This window comes from Charadrius vociferus, unplaced genomic scaffold, assembly GCF_000708025.1.
Source record: "Charadrius vociferus isolate BGI_N301 unplaced genomic scaffold, ASM70802v2 scaffold136, whole genome shotgun sequence".
In the NCBI taxonomy this organism is placed as follows: domain Eukaryota; kingdom Metazoa; phylum Chordata; class Aves; order Charadriiformes; family Charadriidae; genus Charadrius; species Charadrius vociferus.
The window spans coordinates 4,332,808-4,354,031 of NW_009648960.1; the positions used below are offsets into that span (position 1 = coordinate 4,332,808).

At 35.6% G+C, this 21,224-nt stretch overlaps 1 protein-coding gene across 1 annotated transcript in view; it reads right to left on the reverse strand.

The window, feature by feature from the left end:
* Positions 1 to 21,224, reverse strand: part of NCKAP1 (NCK-associated protein 1) — a 59,516-nt gene that overhangs the window by 24,894 nt on the left and 13,398 nt on the right. Inside the window, exons 4-18 of the mRNA XM_009887603.1 lie at positions 12,114 to 12,206; positions 11,870 to 11,926; positions 10,327 to 10,469; positions 10,152 to 10,242; positions 7,877 to 8,014; positions 7,060 to 7,108; positions 6,434 to 6,590; positions 5,772 to 5,828; positions 5,150 to 5,246; positions 4,901 to 5,007; positions 3,675 to 3,807; positions 2,084 to 2,165; positions 1,588 to 1,646; positions 638 to 783; positions 22 to 154 (exon numbers count right to left, since the gene is read on the reverse strand). Coding sequence (XP_009885905.1) covers positions 22 to 154; positions 638 to 783; positions 1,588 to 1,646; positions 2,084 to 2,165; positions 3,675 to 3,807; positions 4,901 to 5,007; positions 5,150 to 5,246; positions 5,772 to 5,828; positions 6,434 to 6,590; positions 7,060 to 7,108; positions 7,877 to 8,014; positions 10,152 to 10,242; positions 10,327 to 10,469; positions 11,870 to 11,926; positions 12,114 to 12,206 — 1,542 coding nt within the window. The remainder of the gene's footprint in view (positions 1 to 21; positions 155 to 637; positions 784 to 1,587; positions 1,647 to 2,083; positions 2,166 to 3,674; positions 3,808 to 4,900; positions 5,008 to 5,149; positions 5,247 to 5,771; positions 5,829 to 6,433; positions 6,591 to 7,059; positions 7,109 to 7,876; positions 8,015 to 10,151; positions 10,243 to 10,326; positions 10,470 to 11,869; positions 11,927 to 12,113; positions 12,207 to 21,224) is intronic.

Genomic DNA, 21,224 nt, shown 5'->3' on the forward strand with positions numbered 1-21,224 from the left:
GACAATATATTTAAAAATTACCTCTTCTGGGCATAGTTCATGGGTGCAGCTCATAAAATGAGTACAAAGCAGCGGGAATGCAATTGAGTATCTTGACTGAGAGGGAAGCTCCAAACACTGCTGAAACATCTTCTCAAAAGCACGACTATAAAAACTGATCAGAAATAGACATTTAAATGGAATACATACATAATTTTGCTGCAAATAAAGTCTACTTCACACCAATCAAATATGCTGTCAGTGTCAGATTTATAACTTATACTAAGAATTGCATCATGTTTTCAAAGAAGTTTGTTTTCTGCATTCACTTCTTACGCATTTTATTTGCGCCTCTCTATTATTAGTATTACTGCCGTATTTTTATTCTGATGTTTGCCACATAGACACTGCAAAAACATGCACCTTTTGCAAAAACGTATTAAGGAATAATAACCCAATTATGTGACGGCTTGAAGAATCTCACTGACAAATCTTTAGAAATACCTTTATCAAACTATTTCAGATGGAAATGAAAAATTCTAATTGATTCTCCCACTGGATTATCTTACTACAAGGTTTGGTATTTAAAAATTACACCTGCAAGGACAAGCCAAACAATAAATGACAAAAAGCTTTTACAGTCAGGTTAGTAACATACCAAAATATAGAAAGATCTGAGGTTTCGACCAACATCTCCACCAAAGAATCTACCATTTTTGTGTGGAAAATGATTGTGTTCATCATTTTTCCTAGTTCTCTATGGTCTGCAAGACTAAGCGAAGCTTTAGAAACACTGGTGTAGGCCTGCAAAGACAGAAGAAAAGTTTTATGTTATATCTACAGCTGGGGTTTTTTTGCAAATTCCATTGCTATAGCCCAATATAAAGGTTAAATACTGATTATGCTATGCATTGGACACCTGCATACTTAAAGATCATGGGTAGACTATTTTATCTTCCCACTACAGTTTAAGAAAAGCAAACAGCCTTTCAGTGAAGTCTCCAAATGCCATTTGAATGTGACACCAATTCACAGATAAACTGTAGAACAAAGATACTGACAAAATACAAACACCCACTTGTGAGCCCCCCCTTTAACAATCAAGTTTTGGAAAGCAAGAAGAAGAGAGTATGTTCCGAAAATATAAAAATAACATGTCTATCTAATCTTGAGACAACTGATTTACAGACTAAACAGTACTCCCCCCTTTATTAAGTCAATTGAAGATACTGTCATTGCAATACACAGAAGTGATCCCACTGAACATTATTTTCCCACTGAACAGTCTCTACTTTCCCTTGGCCAGGCAGGCTGAATCCCACTCTATGCAGTGCAGAGCTGCCAAACTGCTCATCTTCAACATATTCTATTTCCGAACTGTTATAAACACCCCAAAGAAAGATTTGCAAAAAGTGTGCAATGCAGACAAAGTTACATCAAAATGTAGCAAATTATCTGCTTCAGTATTTGTTTGATTTTAAGAGAGTAGGTTATCCTTAGGTAGCCTGTCATCCAGTTACACTGTGAGAGTAATCTAGAAGAGCAGCAATTTATTAAACATTTTGGTTTTAAGTTAGTAAAGGGTCATGTGTATTTAAAAGTTCTTACCTGCAATCTAAACCAATCTAATCTCATTCCTCTGAAGTCAAATACCTCTCCATCTTCAACTGCATCAGGGAAGAATACAGAACATACACCCTTTAGGAAAACAACTACAAATTCAGATATACTATATCTGACCGCCCCCCCCTCAAAGTACTCAAGAATTACTTGGTATTGAACCTCATATTTTTACCTAAGAATTTCAATCCACCACAGCTGCACTAATAGGAATTAAAAAACCTATATGAAAACGTGTAACATGCTTTCTAAATTAAAAGGTAGGATTACTTCCCAACAGCATTCTTCAAAAGCTCTACCTGTATAAAGCTGCCCTGAAAGAGGGACACACAAGAAACATACCGTAATGAAAGAGAAACAAGGCAACAAATTGAGTTTATGCAAGTTACTTGCTTCTACCAATTGCATGAAACAAAAGGTGATGGAAGCTTTCCAGAGGAATCCACCATTCTCCTACCATTTTCGCAAGTTCATTTAAACTCACCTTGTTTCACACTTAGTGAAGTCATTGTGTTTACAAAAGAGGACATGATGATTGACTCATCCTCTGGGCACACTGAAAGATTCTAAAATAAATATTGTTGCTATTATTATTTCAAACGTGGTTTATGAAAAAATGTCAATGCCCATGCACAATTTATCAGCTATACTCTGAAATGTACTAAAATTTACAAGAGATAACTTAACTTATGGAATATTTCAAATAGTGCTATTTAACATCTTTCATTTTTTACTTCATTGGTTGATGACAGATACCTAGAAAAGCTTGCTTCCAAACCAACATCTGCTTTAAATGAAAAAATCTGTCAGCAAACGTGCCCACGCATTTTCAGGCTTAGCCATTTAACAAAATGGACACCAAACATTTTTCTGAACTCTAGAGGCACCTGATCCGACAGCAAAGAAAGTTTGGCCATGGCATGGTATAATGGAGATTACATCAACATCATTTTGTTTCCCACAAACCCTTCTCTCAAGAGGTTTTTACTAACATTGACTTCAATGATTGATACCACCTGAAAGATGGGCTATCAAGTTTTCAAATTTTACAAAATGCAACAGTTCATGAAAAAGCAGTTTTAGAAACCGATAAGATCATATTTCTATTAAATAATACAATACAGAAGGTTTCTCATAATTCCAGCTGTGACTGACATTTTAATCTGAAGGCTGAAAAAAATCAAAATTGCCACCCAATCATCAGTCTAGTCTTGTCCTTGGTACCTATTATGAACTAATTACAACTAAAATTGAAGCCTTTTTTTTTGTTTTTCCCTCATTTCAGTTTGATCCTAAGGATTATCGTGTCTAAACACAGAACACTTGCGCCACTTGTATAGCATTTAGAAGTCATTCACTAAATCTAGGAAATAATTTCCCAGGAATCAATGACAGATATCAAAAATTAACTCTGCCGCTCTAAAAAAAAATAAAAAATACATCTGTTAACATGTAAGTATGTGGAGTTATAAGCCAAAAAAGCCCCAAACACAGTTATTTTGGTATTGAAATAAAACCAAGGATTCAGTTACATTTAATAATTTAAACAGTGATACAAGCTGGTATCTAAACTGCTTCAATAATTCGTTTAAATAAATAATAGAGTATGTAAGTTCCACCTTCTGGTAACTGAAGTAATGCCTGAAGTGTGAAAATAATTTTTGAACACAACAAAAAAGCTTACAGTACAAACTTGTCAAGTTGGAGCAGCTGACCTAGTCACAAAATTTGTGCTCCATCTAGTGGTCACTAGGAAACAAAACCAAAAGAGTTCAGAATGCCTATCATTTCTTTGTCAGGTTAAGTAAGAAAAAGTTTCTACAATGCTCCTTCAATGGCAGGACTCGTTTCATTATCTCTAAACATAAGATTGCTTAATAACATGTAAGTATTCATATAACAACCAAAAGTACAACTCTACATCCCAGAATTAAACAGCAGGTTAAGTTAATTTGCCTTATTCCGTAATGTTCATCAAACTCCACAAACCAGGAAGCATTTCATAAAGGCATTTTGGACAAAACAACCTTTTTAGAGTTTGCATTTGAGAACCCAAACCCCCAGTCTTGACATACCTGAACAAGCTCGTTTAAGACCACTGCATCAAAGCCAGAGAGATACTGTACATAATATCTCTGCATCACCGGTCCATATTTTCGCACATGTGCTCTGAGCTCCTCCATGTAGAATATCAGTTCAGCTATGTGTCTAGGCAAGAAGACAAGGAAAAGCTTACAAATAAGAAAACACACAAAATTAAAGACAATTTCTACCAGTGGAATGCTTCTCAAGGGGATTTCCTCCTAATACATTGCCTTTTAAACTATTATTAATAGGCAATTTCTGTATGAAAATATTTGTTCACATTGTTTACATAGGTAATTTTCTCTGCAAGGTAAAATCAACTCATCAGGAGATAAATTAGTAGGATGCACTCACAGTAATCCTTAAAAGTTTGTATAACTATCCAACTATTTTTTTTTTTTTTTTAAGAAGCCCTTCTATAATGCTCAATCTGGGAAAAATAAAAACCTCAAAAAGTGGTTAAATCTGAAGAATACAATTGTAATAACTGCTTTTCTGTTGGGTTGGTTTTGGTTGGTTAGTTTCGTTTTTAATACCATGAGGATGGTTAAATACTTGCACAGGTTATTTCAGAGAGGCTGTGGGACCTCCAGCCCTAGGCACCTAGTCCAGTGAAGAAAACCCAAGGTTTTTCTGCTTGAGCTGTGGAAATAGCCTTGTGATTGTCACTTGCAGTCAATCCACAGACTTACGGTTTAATCTTGTGTTCAATAATCTTGCAAACAACTCAATGACAGTGCTGTTCCACCTATCCATATTCATAAGCCTCTTAAACCCATTTCTCATTTTTACCTTCTGTTTATGATTACACTAATGCTGTATTATACAAATAAATCTGATCTGATTTAAAAGACAATGTTGCTACAAACTGTCAAGCTTTTTGACAGTTTCCTTCCCCAAACGCTGATTTCTTCAATGAAAATCAGTAACACTGAAGAAACATGATAAAGCTTTTTTTTTGTTTTGCTTCCTCAAAGGATAAAAACAAAGCATAAAACTTTTATGAACTATTTTTGTTTTATAAATACACTTTCTAGACAAAACAAACTTTCAGCAACATGCATCAGTTTCTGGGATTCCCAGGTAAAGATTTCCTGAACAGTCTCAGCTCTTCCATATAGCAACCCTTTCCCAAGGTTCCCTTCCCTTCAAATGCATTTTATCTGTGGAATGCTCATAAATATTTAAGGTGTCACATTAAAAATTGTTAACATACTTATCTATGAAATCATCTGCGCTCTTCTTTGGCATATTATCCGCATGACGAAGAAGCCAAATAATTTCATCACGAGCAAAGGATAATGCCATAAATACAAAAAGTGCCTGAAAAAGAAAAGTTGTTAAGTAGGTTTTCTCTCAGAATCAAGTGTGGGATTTTTCCCCCCCAAACAAAATAAATGTCATGTTATCACTGCAAAACAGAAAGTAAGATTACATAAGTGCAAAACATAAGAACCATAATTACCTTGGGACCCAACAGGCCTGGCTGATCAGACAGGACAGTAGCCAGTTCTTTGAGTGCTGAACGTAAAAACTTGCGTCTCTCTCTATGCATTGAACCACTGCATCAAAAGAATAAACCAAACATCATCCATTGTGCTAACCACAGATTTTTCCAAACACTGAAGCCCAAGCACAGGCAGCTCATATCATACCAACTTCAAAAGTTCAGTATTTCAAAGGATATGGTTCAACTAAAATTGGCATCACCAATGCTGTACGTTCCCAAAGTATGATTAAATCTAAAAACCAAGTTCTCTGCCCCTGGTCTACGATTTGCATTTGACTCCAGTAAAACATTTCTATTTAGTTTGCACTCACATTAAGTAATTAGACAAAAACTGAATAATATATAAACTAAATGCTTCTGTCCTGAAAATTTGAAAAATAATCTAAAACTGGAGAATTTAAATCGATAATGGCATACCATTAAGCAAATCCAGATTTAAAAGAACAATCAGTACATGATCTCATGTGAAAGTGCACGATTCAGTCAGCATTCAAGAAATCCTGTGTATACTTTTTTTATAGCTTCACTAAGAAAAACAACACTAAAATCTGTCAGGAAAACTTTGTAGGACACTTACGCATGTGAAACAGCAGCTTCTTTGCACTCTCTGATGTCATTAATACGCTTGTTGTAGCTGCAAGTAAAAAACAATCCAATACGTTAATAAGTATCAGTAGCACAATTTAGAAAGAGCCGAGACTTGTGAGGAGCTGCAATGCCACAGCCGGTAGGATACAGTAAAAAGCTCACACAAGACTTATTTCCCTGCTCAGAGCTAAATGCTAAAACTGGATACCCAAACCAAAAATACTCTCCACTGAAGTGGTCCTGGTATTAGCAGGTAGAGACCTCAACTTTTTACCGCGTGAGTTTTCATATGATATATCGCAGAAACAGTGGCAGACAGTTGCAACTTTTCAAGCAAACTGCATTCACGACATCATTTCTCTTCCCTAGATCAAGATTTGTGGGCGAGATCATTAATTTTAACTTCTTCCATTTTAGCAACTGATTCACCAGACTTTTTCAGAACCAAGATAAAAAGAGGCACAGTGGTTACGAAATCAGGCTGCTGCATTAAAGAAACCGTCAAGATACTAGGCAAAAATATTTGTGTACTGACCATCCCCTCAAGCAGAATTTCTATGAAGTAGAAGTAGCATTTTCAAAACAGTTCTTCAAGAACTGATACTTTTTTAACAGAGGTTCTGAAAGGAGAAAAAGAAAACGAAAACTTACCCTCGTATGTTTACAAACAAGTCTTCCGCAGCTTTGTGAATATGGAATACTTCATCTCGAAACAGAGCCAAGCAGGAGCTGCTTTGAAGTGCAAGTTTCCAAAGGTTCAAAGCTGTAGCATCACTATTTAGGATTCCATGGCACAAAATAAATCCAACTTCAAAAGTTCACATTGATGTATGTCACAAACAGCACAAAGACAGTAAGAGAACAGCGAGATTATTATGCATAGTTCAAATAGTTCATTGATAAACTGTTTAATGGATAACAGTTCTGCATATAAAAAAATTATCCCGCAGTGTCCTAGTGGAGATATTTTTTATAATATTTTTGTAACATGAATTACTTCATGCTGATACTACTCAGCTATTTTTATCAGAATTACTAAAATTCTCACTTTTAGTCAAAGTCTGGAATAAATTGATTACAAACGCCATTCCATCATATGCTGAATTCTAACTTCACTGCACGCAGAAGTATGATACATACAAACAAGTTTAATCAAATTCTCTAGAATCTGATTTGAATACAACAGCTTTTGTAAAATACAGAAGAGCAAGTAGTCTTTTAAATGTGAAATGATTTTTTTAATACAACCACGAGCTATTTCAGAATATTTTACTCACAAATGATCCATTTTTCCATTGCATCCAGAGAGAGGTATTCACATGGCATCTGTTGAAAAAATAACAGTAATTTGTAGACCATTACATAAAAGACAATGCATTTCATAAGCAGTACTTTTTAGAAAAAGGGACAAATAAAGCCTTAAACACTGATGAATCATGGAAGACTGTTTCTGATTACTAAGAGGGCATTGTTTCATGCCTCCAGAAACCGAGGGTTTGAACACTAAGTGAGCTTCCATGCCCTCCAACACCTGGAACAAAACAGCGAACAAATTTTGACAAATGTTTAGCTTCAAACATTGTACTTAAGAATATTAAAGAACCAAAGGCTTTTGATGTATACTAATCACAACCTGACAGCTATCGACATGATTTTTTTCAGAAAGATGACCGTTTATATTAAAACTGAGGGAGCAAATGCAAATAGTAAACATCTTAAAGGAAGCATCAGTTCTGATTTCCAGTCTGTTGGCCCACAAACATCTGAGACAGTACACGGGATTCCTTCCTTCTACACTGCAGAAGTTTACATTGCTTCCCTTCACCTTTTGGTTATCAAATACTGAAAGTGAAGGCATGAGCTAACTAACAGAAGTTTTAATTAATGTGAGAACACTAAAGTATTAACTTAATTATAAAATTAAGTTTTAATTAATGTGAGAATACTGAAGTATTCAGCCCTCCCAACCAACCTATTTACTTCTCTGATTAAAAGCCACATAAAGGTAACCAAATAGAGAACAAAACATCCCTACATTATTTTGCAGAAAATCTTGATTAACTTTATCATATAATGCAAATTAAAAGGCCATACTGTGTCAGACTGTGCAGGATTAAGCATTGTACTGGGGGCACTGATGAGGCTCAGTAGTTGTGCGTTTCTCCACTGGTCAGCTGAGAGATTTCTTCGAGGATAGACCATCTGGAGTGAAATCAGAGCATCTGAAAGGGACTAGAAAGGAGACCAATGATGAGATTGAAGATGTCCTCAAGGCTCAGCCTTGAGCAAATATCCAAGTTATTTACTTCATGTCTTGACACTGTGTCTTGACACTGCCATACTCAAGCAGAAGAGACACTAAGTACTATCTTGTCAATAGCTCTGTTTTCTCAGCATTATTACTAACAATAATCAAAAGACTTTACTGAACTAGTTCTGGAATTAAACGAGGTTAAAATCCATTGCATCTACTTTATTTCACATATAAAAGACTATTCCAGGCAAAGAGAGGGATGAAGAGAAGCAGGAGGCTTTCACTAGTTTTACTTTTTTTTCAATTAGAATTATAAGACTCTGAGTTCAGAATTAGAGGACATGAAAAAAAATCAATAGGGACAACAAATCTGTCATGTACATCTGAAAGTTGCTCACTATTTATTCAGGCATCCCAATTATTGTTTTATTCCCTCCTCTGCCATTTCATTTAGTATGCCCTTCCCTCTTCACTATCAAATTATAATTATTTTGAGCAAATACTGTCTATAGGAGCATTTTCATAGCAGATTAAGCTTATCCGAGTAAGTGCTGTCCCACACTTTCTCCCTGTCTTTTGCATCAATACTGGTGTTTGTATGAGTCCCCAGGGAGCTGGTCTAAGCATTATGCTAGCAAAGAAGGTCACTCAGGCAAAAAAAAAAAAAAAGTCATCTGCTGAATCTAATTTAAAGGACTAAACAACTGTCAGGTTTACTGCAAAGTAGTAAGATGATGGAAGAAGCGTGTAGTTCAATGCAAGTGTAACCTAAGTATCTTTCTATAGCATGGTGCCTGAAGGGATCCCTGACCCCAATTTATACCTCTACCACATAATAAGTTGAAGAGCAAAATCAGACTGAAAAATGGCTTTACAAAACATTTTGAGGGAAAGGACTGGTCCGCTATTAAATACAAAAGCATAAACAAAAATAATACTGAAAAGTGAAGCATCTTTGCTAAAACGTGTACAAGATTAATTGCAAATGAGATCCATAGCTAAATAAGTCTTAACAAGACAGGAATTGTAGAGAAGGAAGTATAACAAAAATAAGATTACAGATTATTTAGACAAATTATTATACAAAACAATTTCACTTCAGAGCCCTTCAAGAAGAGAAGCAGCTGAAAAACACTCTGAACTTCTAGTGACTATATTCAAAGTTTAAGGAAATTAAGAAAAATCTCAAGAGAATTAGAGACGGAAAACACGACCAGTACCTAGACTACAAAACGGGGGGGGGACACCCCAAACCTTAAAAATCTCAAGCAATAACTTAGTTTTTAACTTAAACTCCTGCTAAAGATTACAAAATAAGACGTTAGGCAATCAACTTGCAAGGACCTAGGAAGCAAGACCCTCAAAGAACAGTGAGTCAGTACCGATCAAACAAATCTAGTTTCCTTTGACAGAGGAGCAAGCCTAGTGGATAAACGGGAAGTGATAAACAGGATATACATTGACTTCGGTGAGGCTTCTGTCACTTTTCCAAGGTATTCTTATATGAAAATATAGCCTAGATAAATCACCACAACCAGCTGTATAAGAATAAAAGCTTAAGAACATTTGTACACAACAGGCTAAAGGAAATGAGTTCATTTAACTTCGCAAACTCAACTGAGCGGGTTACACAATGTCAGCTTTTGAGTAGAGGAGACACTATTAAAAAGGTAGTGCTCTCCAGCATCGCCAGTTTACGGACAATCCAAAGCAAAACCCCTCAGGTTACAAAACAGAAAACACACATAAATCTAGGATGGTAAACCAGCAAAAAACTGTTTTCACAGAAATGTTAGGACTCTCCTTAATTTCAAGCTACAAACCAAAATAAAACACAGACGTAGCTATTCTCAGATGATCCACAACTGATTTTTAATCAATTTCTAATCCTTAGTGAAAAAAATGGAACCTTACCAATGGGTCTTAGCATTCCTGTATTTCTATAGATTCTGTTATTCAATAGGATATCAAGCCCCAGATATCCATTATAAGTAAAGTCTCCTGCAAAATTTATACGTAACGGCTTTTGACAAAACAGACTCTTGCATATTTACTCTTTTATCTCTGCGTCTCTTAATTAAGGCTACTATGTTCCTGTGAAAAGTAGTTACATACTTTACTGTGAGGTACAAATTCCTCCATCATTTTCTTTAAAGGATTTTCATAATCCACAATCATCTGGCCAAGGCGTGGATATTCTCTGTCACTAAAAGCAACAACAAAAAAATCACTCAGACATAGTTATTATTATCATTATAATACACACTTCCTACAAAACAGATTTTTTTACCTTGCTCCATGCGTCATTTCATGGGCATAGTTATACAATCCAATGATAGCCTTCCTTTCTTCAATTCGAGACAGCAGTATCATTAGAGTTGTGTAGGTTATAATCAAATCTAGGTAGTTCTTTGTTAAATCAAAGTTTACAGTCTAGAGATAAAAAACAGTAAGTTATCATTCCAAAACTTTCAGAAACAAGGATAAAACTTTTTTCTTACCTTTCCACCAATTTTCACGTTTTTTTAGATAAAATGGACTGTCTTGATCAAAGTTTTTGTCTGGCTGCATGCAGACTTCCTATCATCTTAATTGATTCACTCAAAACCCCAGAACTGTGTATTCATGAAAGCAAGCATGCAAATCAACCTCTACAGGCTCAAGCGTCACAGGTTAGCTGACAGATAGGAAAACTTTCTTGGCTGTTACTAAGCAGTCAACGAGTGCCTTGGCCTGTGAATTGTACTTGAATAAGACTCTCTAATGTAAAAAAAACCAGCACATATCCCACTGGCCTGCTAAGATCATTCTATAGGATATACACCTCCTCCTCTTCCATAGTATGAAACTAAGTCAGCCAAAATTTAGATTAGCGACTAAAACTAGCAACATTAACAAAGAAAGCTGAAACAAAAAAGAAAAGGCGTTTGAGGTTTTGAGGGTTTTTTGGTGTTAATGGTTTTGTTTGGGGTTTTTTTTTTTAATGTAACACTTTCAAATGCTTTTCTACTTGCTTTAGCCAACACCAGAAGTGACCTCCTCACATCTCTCTTAGATGGACAACAGTAATATTCCTGTTTTGTAAGTGTTAATGGTTTTGTTTGGGTCTTTTTTTTTTAATGTAACACTTTCAAATGCTTTTCGACTTGCTTTAGCCAACACCGGAAGTGACCTCCTCACATATCTCTTAGATGGACAACAGTAATACTCCTGTTTGTAAGCCTACAAGGTTTAAGCTCCTCTTCCATAGTATGAAACTAAGTCAGCCAAAATTTAGATTAGTGACTAAAACTAGCAACATTAACAAAGAAAGCTGAAACAAAAAAGAAAAGGCGTTTGAGGTTTTGAGGGTTTTTTGGTGTTAATGGTTTTGTTTGGGTCTTTTTTTTTTAATGTAACACTTTCAAATGCTTTTCTACTTGCTTTAGCCAACACCAGAAGTGACCTCCTCACATCTCTCTTAGATGGACAACAGTAATATTCCTGTTTTGTAAGCCTACATGGTTTAAGCATTTAGATGACAGTAAACCTCTAAGAATAAACCTGCAGATACAATAAAGCAAAAATTACATAAAGGTTTGTATGTCTGGTAACAGACAATGCTGTTACTGTTGTCCTTAAGTAGCCTGTTTAAAATGGTCTATCTTCTGATTTCAAGCTATTTATGAAAGTTAGAGATCAGAAGATTACAGTAGCTTTATTTATCTTTCATTTATAACTAGAGATGCCACATTTCTTGGGCTAACATAAACAAGTCCTTCTAATTCTCCACACAGGACTCTGATTAGAAACATTTTTAAGTGATATTTGAACATTTAAATCCAGAAACTTACAATATCAAAGAAGACTTGGCAAACATCAATAGTGTTCAGCAGCTCACAAACATGGTCCTTAAAAAAAAAAAAAGGAGTCATTTTAGTTTAAAAAGATTTAAGTAAAACACTTCACTATGCTTAGTGATGGAGATTAATTGTATTTTTTTTTTAAAGAACAGAGCTGTAAGCTCATCTATTTCATTATATAGTTATTTCATAAATAAAAAGACAGAAACCTGATGTCATATTTGCAATACCTTACCTTAAATTCCATAACATCAACAAACGTGAAGTAGTATAATGCCAGGTTCTTCAGAATCTCTGATTTTTCTTTCTGGAGCTGAGCAAGCTGTTGCTAAAAGAGAAACATAAACATGCGGTGTTCTTAGAAGATCTTGAGAAGACTGCTGAAAAATAATAACTGTGAAGTGCAGAGTAACCACCAGGCTACGCAAAGAAGCCTTAACATGTTTTTTGGTTGGTTTTTTTTTTTTTTTTTAGACTGAATTTCTGTGTGTCTCAAACACACAGAGTTCTCAGAACAGATCATTTTTAACAGCTGCTGACTATACTTTGAAGGTAAAAGTCAAATTAGTACACATTAGTACCCAAGTCTTATTGTTTAGCTCAGCTAGAGATGAAAATGGGTAGTTAGGAAAACGGTGTTATCATATGTATAATTAGCAAAAGCAGAACAGTACGTGAGCGCAAATCAGTATGACAAAAAAAACTCAATGACGTTACTTGAGGTGGTAGAAAAGAAGGTGGCAGGTTACAAACTTTACTACAGAAAAACATTATGCTTTTAAATTCTGAACTTACCAAAAAGAATATCCAGGCAAAGCCACGTTAAGCATGCAAAATAAAATGTAGATACAAACATAAAATACAGTAACGGTTCTTTGACCAGTTCCATATAAACACAATAATACATTCAAACAAAAGCAACAAAATAAAGAAACAAAAAAGAAGCAAAACACTAGCATTAGACACTGGTGGATAAAATGAAAGAGGCAAAGGTGAATACAAAGGCATAAAATAGTTCACATGGATTTTTTTATTTTTTTTAAACAGACAATGACATATCGTTTAATCTCCATATTTTTCAAATTTTGCTAGAGGAACCAGACAGTCCACTTAAACAATTAAGAACACCAAAAAACCCTGCAGTTTTTACTGAACAGTCATTCTGTTTATCTATGTATTGCAGTCTCACAGCACTGCAAGAACCCAATTATTTAACTTGCACTATCCATCTACTAATTAAGTCTCTTTCCTGATATAGGAATTGAAATGAGTTAAGCAGTCCTGACACTCAATATGAAAAAGTGCCCTTCAAAAAGCTGCAAGATTTTAAATTAAAGACTGATCAAGTTAAATAGGATTTTCTTCTCAGCAAAAGCAATCAATTATAAGAATGATTAAATAAATTGTTTCAAATTGGATAACTTATTTTCATATTAGAGGTTAGAACTCAATACACTTATTCATCTCCCTCCCTTTATAAAGCTGTGTTCTCAGTTTCATGTAGAGCACTAAAATTCCTCTACATTCAAAAAATTTAGACTGTCTGGACCACTACACCATATGTAAGATAGTTTTTGCTTCTTTCCTCTGAATTTTTAGAGGCAATTACAATTTTTAGAAGCCTCAAGCCGGAAGACTTCCATTATAGCGAAGGAGGATAGGCATATACAGAGTTACAAGCAAATTGTAGTGGCTACATTATAAAAACACTCCTGCCTACTCTTAAACCAGAGCAAAGGATTTAATCTTGAAGGTCCAACTTTGAATACCTGCCCTATATAATATTTAAGTTTCTTTCATATAGTCATCAGCTTCGACTTAAATGACAAACGGGTGCAAGTACACGTGTTTATTCTGTAACTCCTCCTGATGATCTCAAGCACTAGGAAATAGGTTATTTCCATTTAAACTGCTGCTGCACAAAATCTGTTTTCAAATATAAGTCCTATGAATTGCATTTTGATCCTCAGCATGAATTCGCTACTACCTTTCCCAGTGTGGACCTTAAACTTCAAGTGCCTCGTGCTCAGAGCGCGAAGCATCCAGCACCATCATACGCAGAGTCTGGAGCTCCTGTAGGTCTGCACAGCTCCAGCAAACCTTCGGGACAACTTGCATCTATACTCGGGACCTCCCCCAAGGAAAGAGCACTCTATACTTTCAGGACTGCTTTGTCAGTCAACAGTTGCTACAGGATGAACATTCATCACCTAAGATGCTTGGTTTTAATCTTCATCCTGACCCTGTCGTTTAATTGCAAATTATTTGTTTTTAAAACACCAAGCAGAAATAAGGTTTGTTTCTGTGCAACTAACACAAGTGTGCATTGGATAAATTTGAGTTGTTTCATTATTTTTCAGGAACAGACCACATGCTATCATTCAGAAATAGGAATAATTCTAGTGCAGAAAGAAGACAAAACCAAAATCCACATTACAACGGCACATATGCTTTAACAACTTTTTCCTACTGCAGTCCTAAGTCACACAAAACGAGGTGCAATGCTAAGGGAGACTATCAAGATTATATATAGGTTGTTGTACACAACACCTATGTTTGGTATAACAAATAGCTACTGAGTGCCGACCTCTGGAGGATATGACAATTTCAAAGCCACACCACTGTTTGGGCCACAATACATGAAGTGGGGAGATACAGCAAAAAGGGAGATGGTGCAGGGAACTATGGCTGCAAAGTAAATAATCTTTTTTTCAGTAACTCTGCAAAGCTGTACGTTAAATAAGAGAACGTAGGGAGGTATCCATTACACTCAAGCAATAATTAAGGAATCAACGCTGTGCACTGTTAACATAGTTACCTGTATTCCCAGAAATATTTATACTTAAATGATGCTAAAACTTTCATACAGAGTTCAGGTGATCTTTCTTCAAACTCTGAGTGTTGAGGGTATAAGCACACTTCTTGAAAATATTAGTACCAAAGTAAAACCATGGATCAACTGTAATCACTGTTAAATTAGTATGGTGTAAACAGTCCAATTCATCCAGCACAGCCTGATCAGCGATGTTGAAAAGTATAGCTTACCGCATGAAGGGTCTTGGATGTTTATTTGCATTTTTATCACTCAGGAATGTGGGTGGAGGTCTTTCCACACCCACTGCAACAAAACTTTCCATTACTAATTTCCTAACAGCTGTTAAGAGATAGCTGGTGCTACATCGTTTTGTATTTGCTTTGAGGCTTTTTTCCTTAGCCTGTAATTCCATTTATCGGCAAACATTTCTGTTTCCAATATTCAACAAAAGTTTTAAAGCAGGATAAGCCCAATAAATAACTTAAAACATTACTAGCATCAAAAGATTATTTTCACTATAGCTAACCACACCTTGTTGATTGGTTAAATATAAGTGTTTTATTTATTCTTAAAGAATCTGAAGTACAAATTATATGAACAAGGACAACAGTATTTTTGTTGAATGAGGTGAATTAGATTTAAGACATATGAAAAGCTGTAGAAATTTTAGCATAATATAACAGGATAAAAAAAATTGAAATAATTTATCTGACATAATTTATTATTAACAAAATACCACACCTCCAACCACATTTGATTATTCATAAATCAGGATTTTAAACACCAGAGAATGAAGCTGACACTTTGCCAAGTACGTTATCTACAAGAGACAGAACTGATCTTTACCAAGTTGTCTTGTGCCTTTCCTTCTTCATATTAAATGCCCCAAATCTTTACACAACTGATTATGTACACAGAGAAAGCACATTAAAAGAAGCAAAAAAAAACAAATCAGAAAATGCAAGACAGCCTCATTTAAAGCTTACATGAACACAATGGCTCAGAGACAAAGTAATGACATAGATGCTGGCACATTAACAATGTGAATAAACCCAAATTTAATATGAAGGAAGGCATAGGAAAAATATGAGACAACTAGAAAGGGTTGTTCAGAGAGTTTTACGTGTGGAAAACCAGAGGATAACTGTAGTTCTGTAACTACTTTATCATATTTGTTTGACTGCTGGCAGTAGTATGTGAATAAATGTCTTATTTCACAACCCATGATTAGACGGTAGGTAGGGGAATTTTCTCCTTCTTATTTCAGTGTGGTATCTTTCCTGCAAGTATGATCATTAAACACTTATACTTGTTTTCTACAAACCAACACCACAGGTATTACCATGTCCTCAGAGAAAACACCATCAACTTAATCTTACTAGCTGGAATATAAGCCCCCCAAAACAGTATTACAAATCTTAAGTGTTAAAATTCTTAGGATGGGGGCAAATAATCACTGTCAGCTTTCTTAATGTCATTTATTATACTCACTATGCTTGCCACCTGTAGAATCTTTAGATGAAGATTTTTAAAATTCAACTCGTGAACAAAGTTCTGTGTCTACAATAATGTTGGGGAGAGAGAGAAGGATCTAATTAAATTACAAAAATAAGCTTTAAATTCTGTAAACTAACTGTAGAATGATGGCTGCGTCCTTGGTTTTGTTATTTCAAATTAAAAGCAGCCACTGAAGTGACATGCTGCATATAAAAAGATGCGATAGAATATTTAACATGTTTACTAACTAATGTTTCTACTGTAAGATCTACTTTTGGTTTGTTTTCTAGTTTCTAGCACTAAGTTAACTCTTTTGAAAAGGGAATGGCTGCCCATGACCCTCCACAACTGCTACTGTCCCCAGGGTTGACCATATTATTAATAACAACAGATCTACCCGTCAGTGATAAGGAACAGTTTCCCCATTCTCTCACTTTCTTTTACATAAATTCATACAGTAATGCCTACATTAAGCTCATTACATATTACCATATCATACAAGCTTTGGCCACAGGTCTTGATATCTCCAAGGCAACTATTTCCAAAATAAAAGTCTCACCTGTGCTATTCTATAGTTAAAAATGTTTTGGACATACATCTCTAGCTTCCTGCATAGTTACATTTATGTCATGAAATCATGAAAGAACTATTAATTTAAAATGCCTGAAAACTCATTTTGGAATGCCATATCAGGAACACTGCTTAACTAAAATACTGTATAAGGATTAATAAGATTTTTTGGTTTCTTTGTTTTTTAATGGCCAAGCTCTTAAGTTGTCAATCATCAAATCAAAAGAGGACTTCAGCTTTAATGGATGAAGAAAACCGGTTAAGTATTAGAAACATTCACTCCTTTGCAGGTATTTAGCAACACTATTAAGCAACAAGAGTGAGAACATGACTAGTTTGCTTTACCTTGGCAAGTGACTCAGATGGACTGGTTTGACTTGGACCAGTGTACTACAATAATTTACTGCAAATAACGATAAAAAATAAATTGGTTTTGAATGTTACTCCATCTCACTCATGCACAATCAAGGGTTAAAGCATGGATATAAACATTGCTGCTAACAGCGCTTACAATTTTGAAAAATAATAGGTAATTGGATTTTTATTGCTTAAGTAAGCAATAACGTGTCTGAAAAATCAAGTATCCCAGCCAAGAGATCTAGAACTCCCAAAAACTGGGGAAAAATATTAAAGTTTACTGAATTTGGGGATTTAAGTTACTATGCTTAAGTTAATCTTAAGGAATCAGCTGCCACATGTGTTAACTACTGTATCGTTTTGTCAAAAGTTTTTTAGAGAAAAAGAATTATCAATATATGAGGGCAGCACAGCTGAGACCCCAATTTTTCCTCTGAAGAGAATTACTAAATTATCTTCACTAGCACTGTGCAAATTACAATACTAAAAGCTTCATTAGAAACAAGCAAACAAATATATGACATTTTCCTTTTGGCACTGTACCCCTTGCAGGCGCTGAAAGGAGCACTTCAAAAAGCAAATTATCTGTATTTAGTTAAGTGTTTTGAAAAAGAAAAATTATTGGAAGCACCTATCACAAATTAAAAATGAAGACTGATTATAAAGTGCGTATTTCAGTAATTTCACTACAGAAGAAAGCATTTAATAAAGCATGCATTAATGTCTTCCAATAAGCGTTGGCCAAGGAGGTCCAGCCACCCTGTGTCCAGGAAACCTCTCCTACATCCAGCTAACCTGCTGTGCAACCAGCTCACTATGAAGTGAAACTGTGAAAGGCACAGGAAGCAGACCAAACATAAATACTGGGATCTAAAAGAAAAAAGCCAACACACGCATAAAGAAAAAGTAAATAAAACATAAAGTGAACTAATTCGTATCTACAGATCCTAAACCAGGCAGGCTAGAAGCGTTAGCATCACTTGTACTCTACTCTCACATAATCCAGTCCCTGCTGACATAATATACAGCTGAAAATTGTTACAATTAAATCAGGGAAACAACCCCCCAAAACACTGTGTCCTAAAAACTGAATGTGTAGTCAATACAAAACACAGTGGAATCAATATGAACACTGGGAAGATAGCGACTAAAAGATTCAGATTAGTAATATGTGGAAAAAATGGACATTTCTCCCACTCACTGTGCACTTACAAACTTCTGAGTAGTGTTTCACTGGTCTGCTACCACGAAGCAATGACTAAGCCTCAACTTCTCCAGCAGACATTTAAAAATATAGGAAGATTTTCTACAAGGAAACTGCTGAGGAGTCCAAGTAAAAGAAAAACATATGTTCAAGAAAGAAGGCAGATATTCTCACTACTTCTGCTTTCCAAAACACCGCATACAGGAAAGGAGGCTAGCTCCATCACACAAAGACACAGAGCTTTACCTGTGCAGGCAGCCCATTTTTCAGACCCCACCCACAATCTACCGGGAATCGTCTTTTCTCCCTGCATCTCCAGCTCACCATCATGAAGTATTTTGTTCTGGTTTTATAACAGCATTAAATGTTAGCACTGACTGAGAAAAAGAGTAATTTTTAGGTCATAATACTTTTTTTTTTTTTTTTTTTTTTTTTTTTGAGTTCGGTATATTCTCTGTTTCTCTGCATTGAGAGCCTTGCCTGTACACCTTATTAGAGGATGAGGTCTAAAAAACCTTCAGAAAAATCAGGCTGCTTCTGCACCCCTTACTTTGGAACTTTTCTTCTAAAGCTAGTCAAGGAAATGCAGTAAAGAAAACAAAAACAAAACCCAAACATGTTACCCTAAGTCAATACTAGCACAATCAGATCACTGGTCTGCCCAGGAACGATGGTACTATAAATCTTTTGGGAAGGCTTTTCCAATTTAGAAGGCTTTTTCAAAGTGAAGTTTTAGTCAATTTAAAAGAAATACCAAGGTTTCCCAAGCACAAAGATAGATACTTTTTATTATTACACAGTTTCATTTTCAAATAGGACTCTAAACTGTCTGTTTCTCACTTTGTCAGTCCTTCAAATTATTTGTTTACGTACACTTCCCCCTTTTGCAGGTATTTCATAAACTATTAAGCAATACTACAGTGCTGGCCAACATCATTAACACTTGATTTAAGAGCTCAGTCTTCAAACTGCACATTTTCAAGGTTATATGGCTCATGATGGTGATTGGAGAAGAAAGGGCAAGTGTAAGAGATCAGAGGGACTGCCCTAGGACAACGGGAGAGAGAGTGAGTTATGAACTGATGAGACCCAGAGTTACCTATAATCGATCCTTTGGAAGATTAACTACTTCATTTTATTTTTCAGCCTGGTCAGCAAGGATTCCTCAGGCATTTCACTTTTTTCCCAACAGCTCAACCTTTCACTCTTGCTACAATATTGAAAAATCAGCAATTGTCAGCTATCACTCTAGTCTGAATCGGCATGTCAAACACTGAAGGAGGAACCAAACCAGGAGCTGTGGTTTTTGTGAATAAAGATGTAAAAGCTATCAATAGCAGACACAACAGCAATATTTGTTTCAAAAGCCTAAAAATGCAGGCTTTTCAAGATCTGATTACAGCAGTGACTGCTCATACTCATCAACAAAATGTGTTGTTCACCCCTGAGACACAAACCACTCCGAATGATGGCACCTGAGAAAAACAAACTAGCAGTTAAAAAAATAGTTAAAAAAAAAATAAATCCAAAAAGCAGGCACCACTGTTTCTCTCACTGAATGCAAGCTTGTTAAGCATCATGACCTACTGACACGTCAATAGGTATTGCTAACTGTATGCAAAATGCTAAGCTACGGCAACCACTGCAGTTGAACACACAAAATCCAAAACGCCTCCCTGAAAGACTGTCCTGGAATTTTCACTGCAAGGAAGAAGCACAGGTTACGATTTCTCAGCTATTTCCCCTGCAGTAATCCTTCATAATATTTCATTAATTGATGCATCCCTGTTCCAATAAGCTTCTTGCCCTTTTAAATCTCTGATCACCCATTTCACTACTGAAGGAACTCAGTGGCATGCCCTCCTAATATACAGTGAGCTGGTTGTTGGCCAGCAGGAGAAGGGAAACAAAGGAAGAGCAAGGAGGGGAACATCTTCCTGGCCAGGACCTAGATGCTTACGCCTTTTTGAAGCTAAGGTTTACAAACAACAATTTATCTTACATCAAACTAGAACTTTCCCTGCAGATGACACGGCTTTTGTCTCATTAGGTATCTGTTACAGGTACAGGTTTCTTTGGGGAGATACAACACTTTACAGGAAAACACCTGTAAATAACTAAGACAAGCAAACTGCCGTCAGCTCTGGCCACAGGGAGGGAAACCCCAGCTGCTTGTTGCTAGAACTGAAAACCCCTATTTTAAACTGTGCTCATACATAAGGAGGGTAGGCTTTTGATAACTGTGCTTCATAAACACAGGCCTGGCTGGCTCACGGTAAATAAACACAAGGCGATGACAAAACATTACAAGCCTGTCCTATTTTAGAAACTGTGATTGTCAAGATAGATCAGTTTAGCTTTGATCACTTTTCATAAACTTCACAGCGCCAAATGCTCAAGTATCTATCATTAGTGAAGCTCCAAATTCACAGTCAACAACTGGAAGACATATAGAGCATACATGCAACTGCATTAAGCAAATCTTATGTACGTAATCTTTTACTTTTAATAGTAGATCTGCCACTGAAGTTTAGAGAATATGGAAGCATTTACCAAACACGGCTTAAAGGATTCACTATTTTTATATAAATTTGGTAGAGATTTATTATTACCACAATCAAATTCAATACAAAGATGAGCAATATTAAACAGCACCAAACATGTACAAGTTTTAAAGTGAGAAAGCACATTGTTACTGAAATTGTTTCCTCCATAAGGGAAAGTTTTTATCTTTGTTTTTCATTGGTATTACTGGAGACATTACATAGAAATTCTAGATGACATTGTAAAAGAAACTAATTATTCCCCCTGCTATTACCACTACCGTTCTGCAGAAACCTGAATGCTTAAAGCAAGCCTGAACCTCTCAAGCACACATGCAACTAGTTGCATGCAGGGAACAT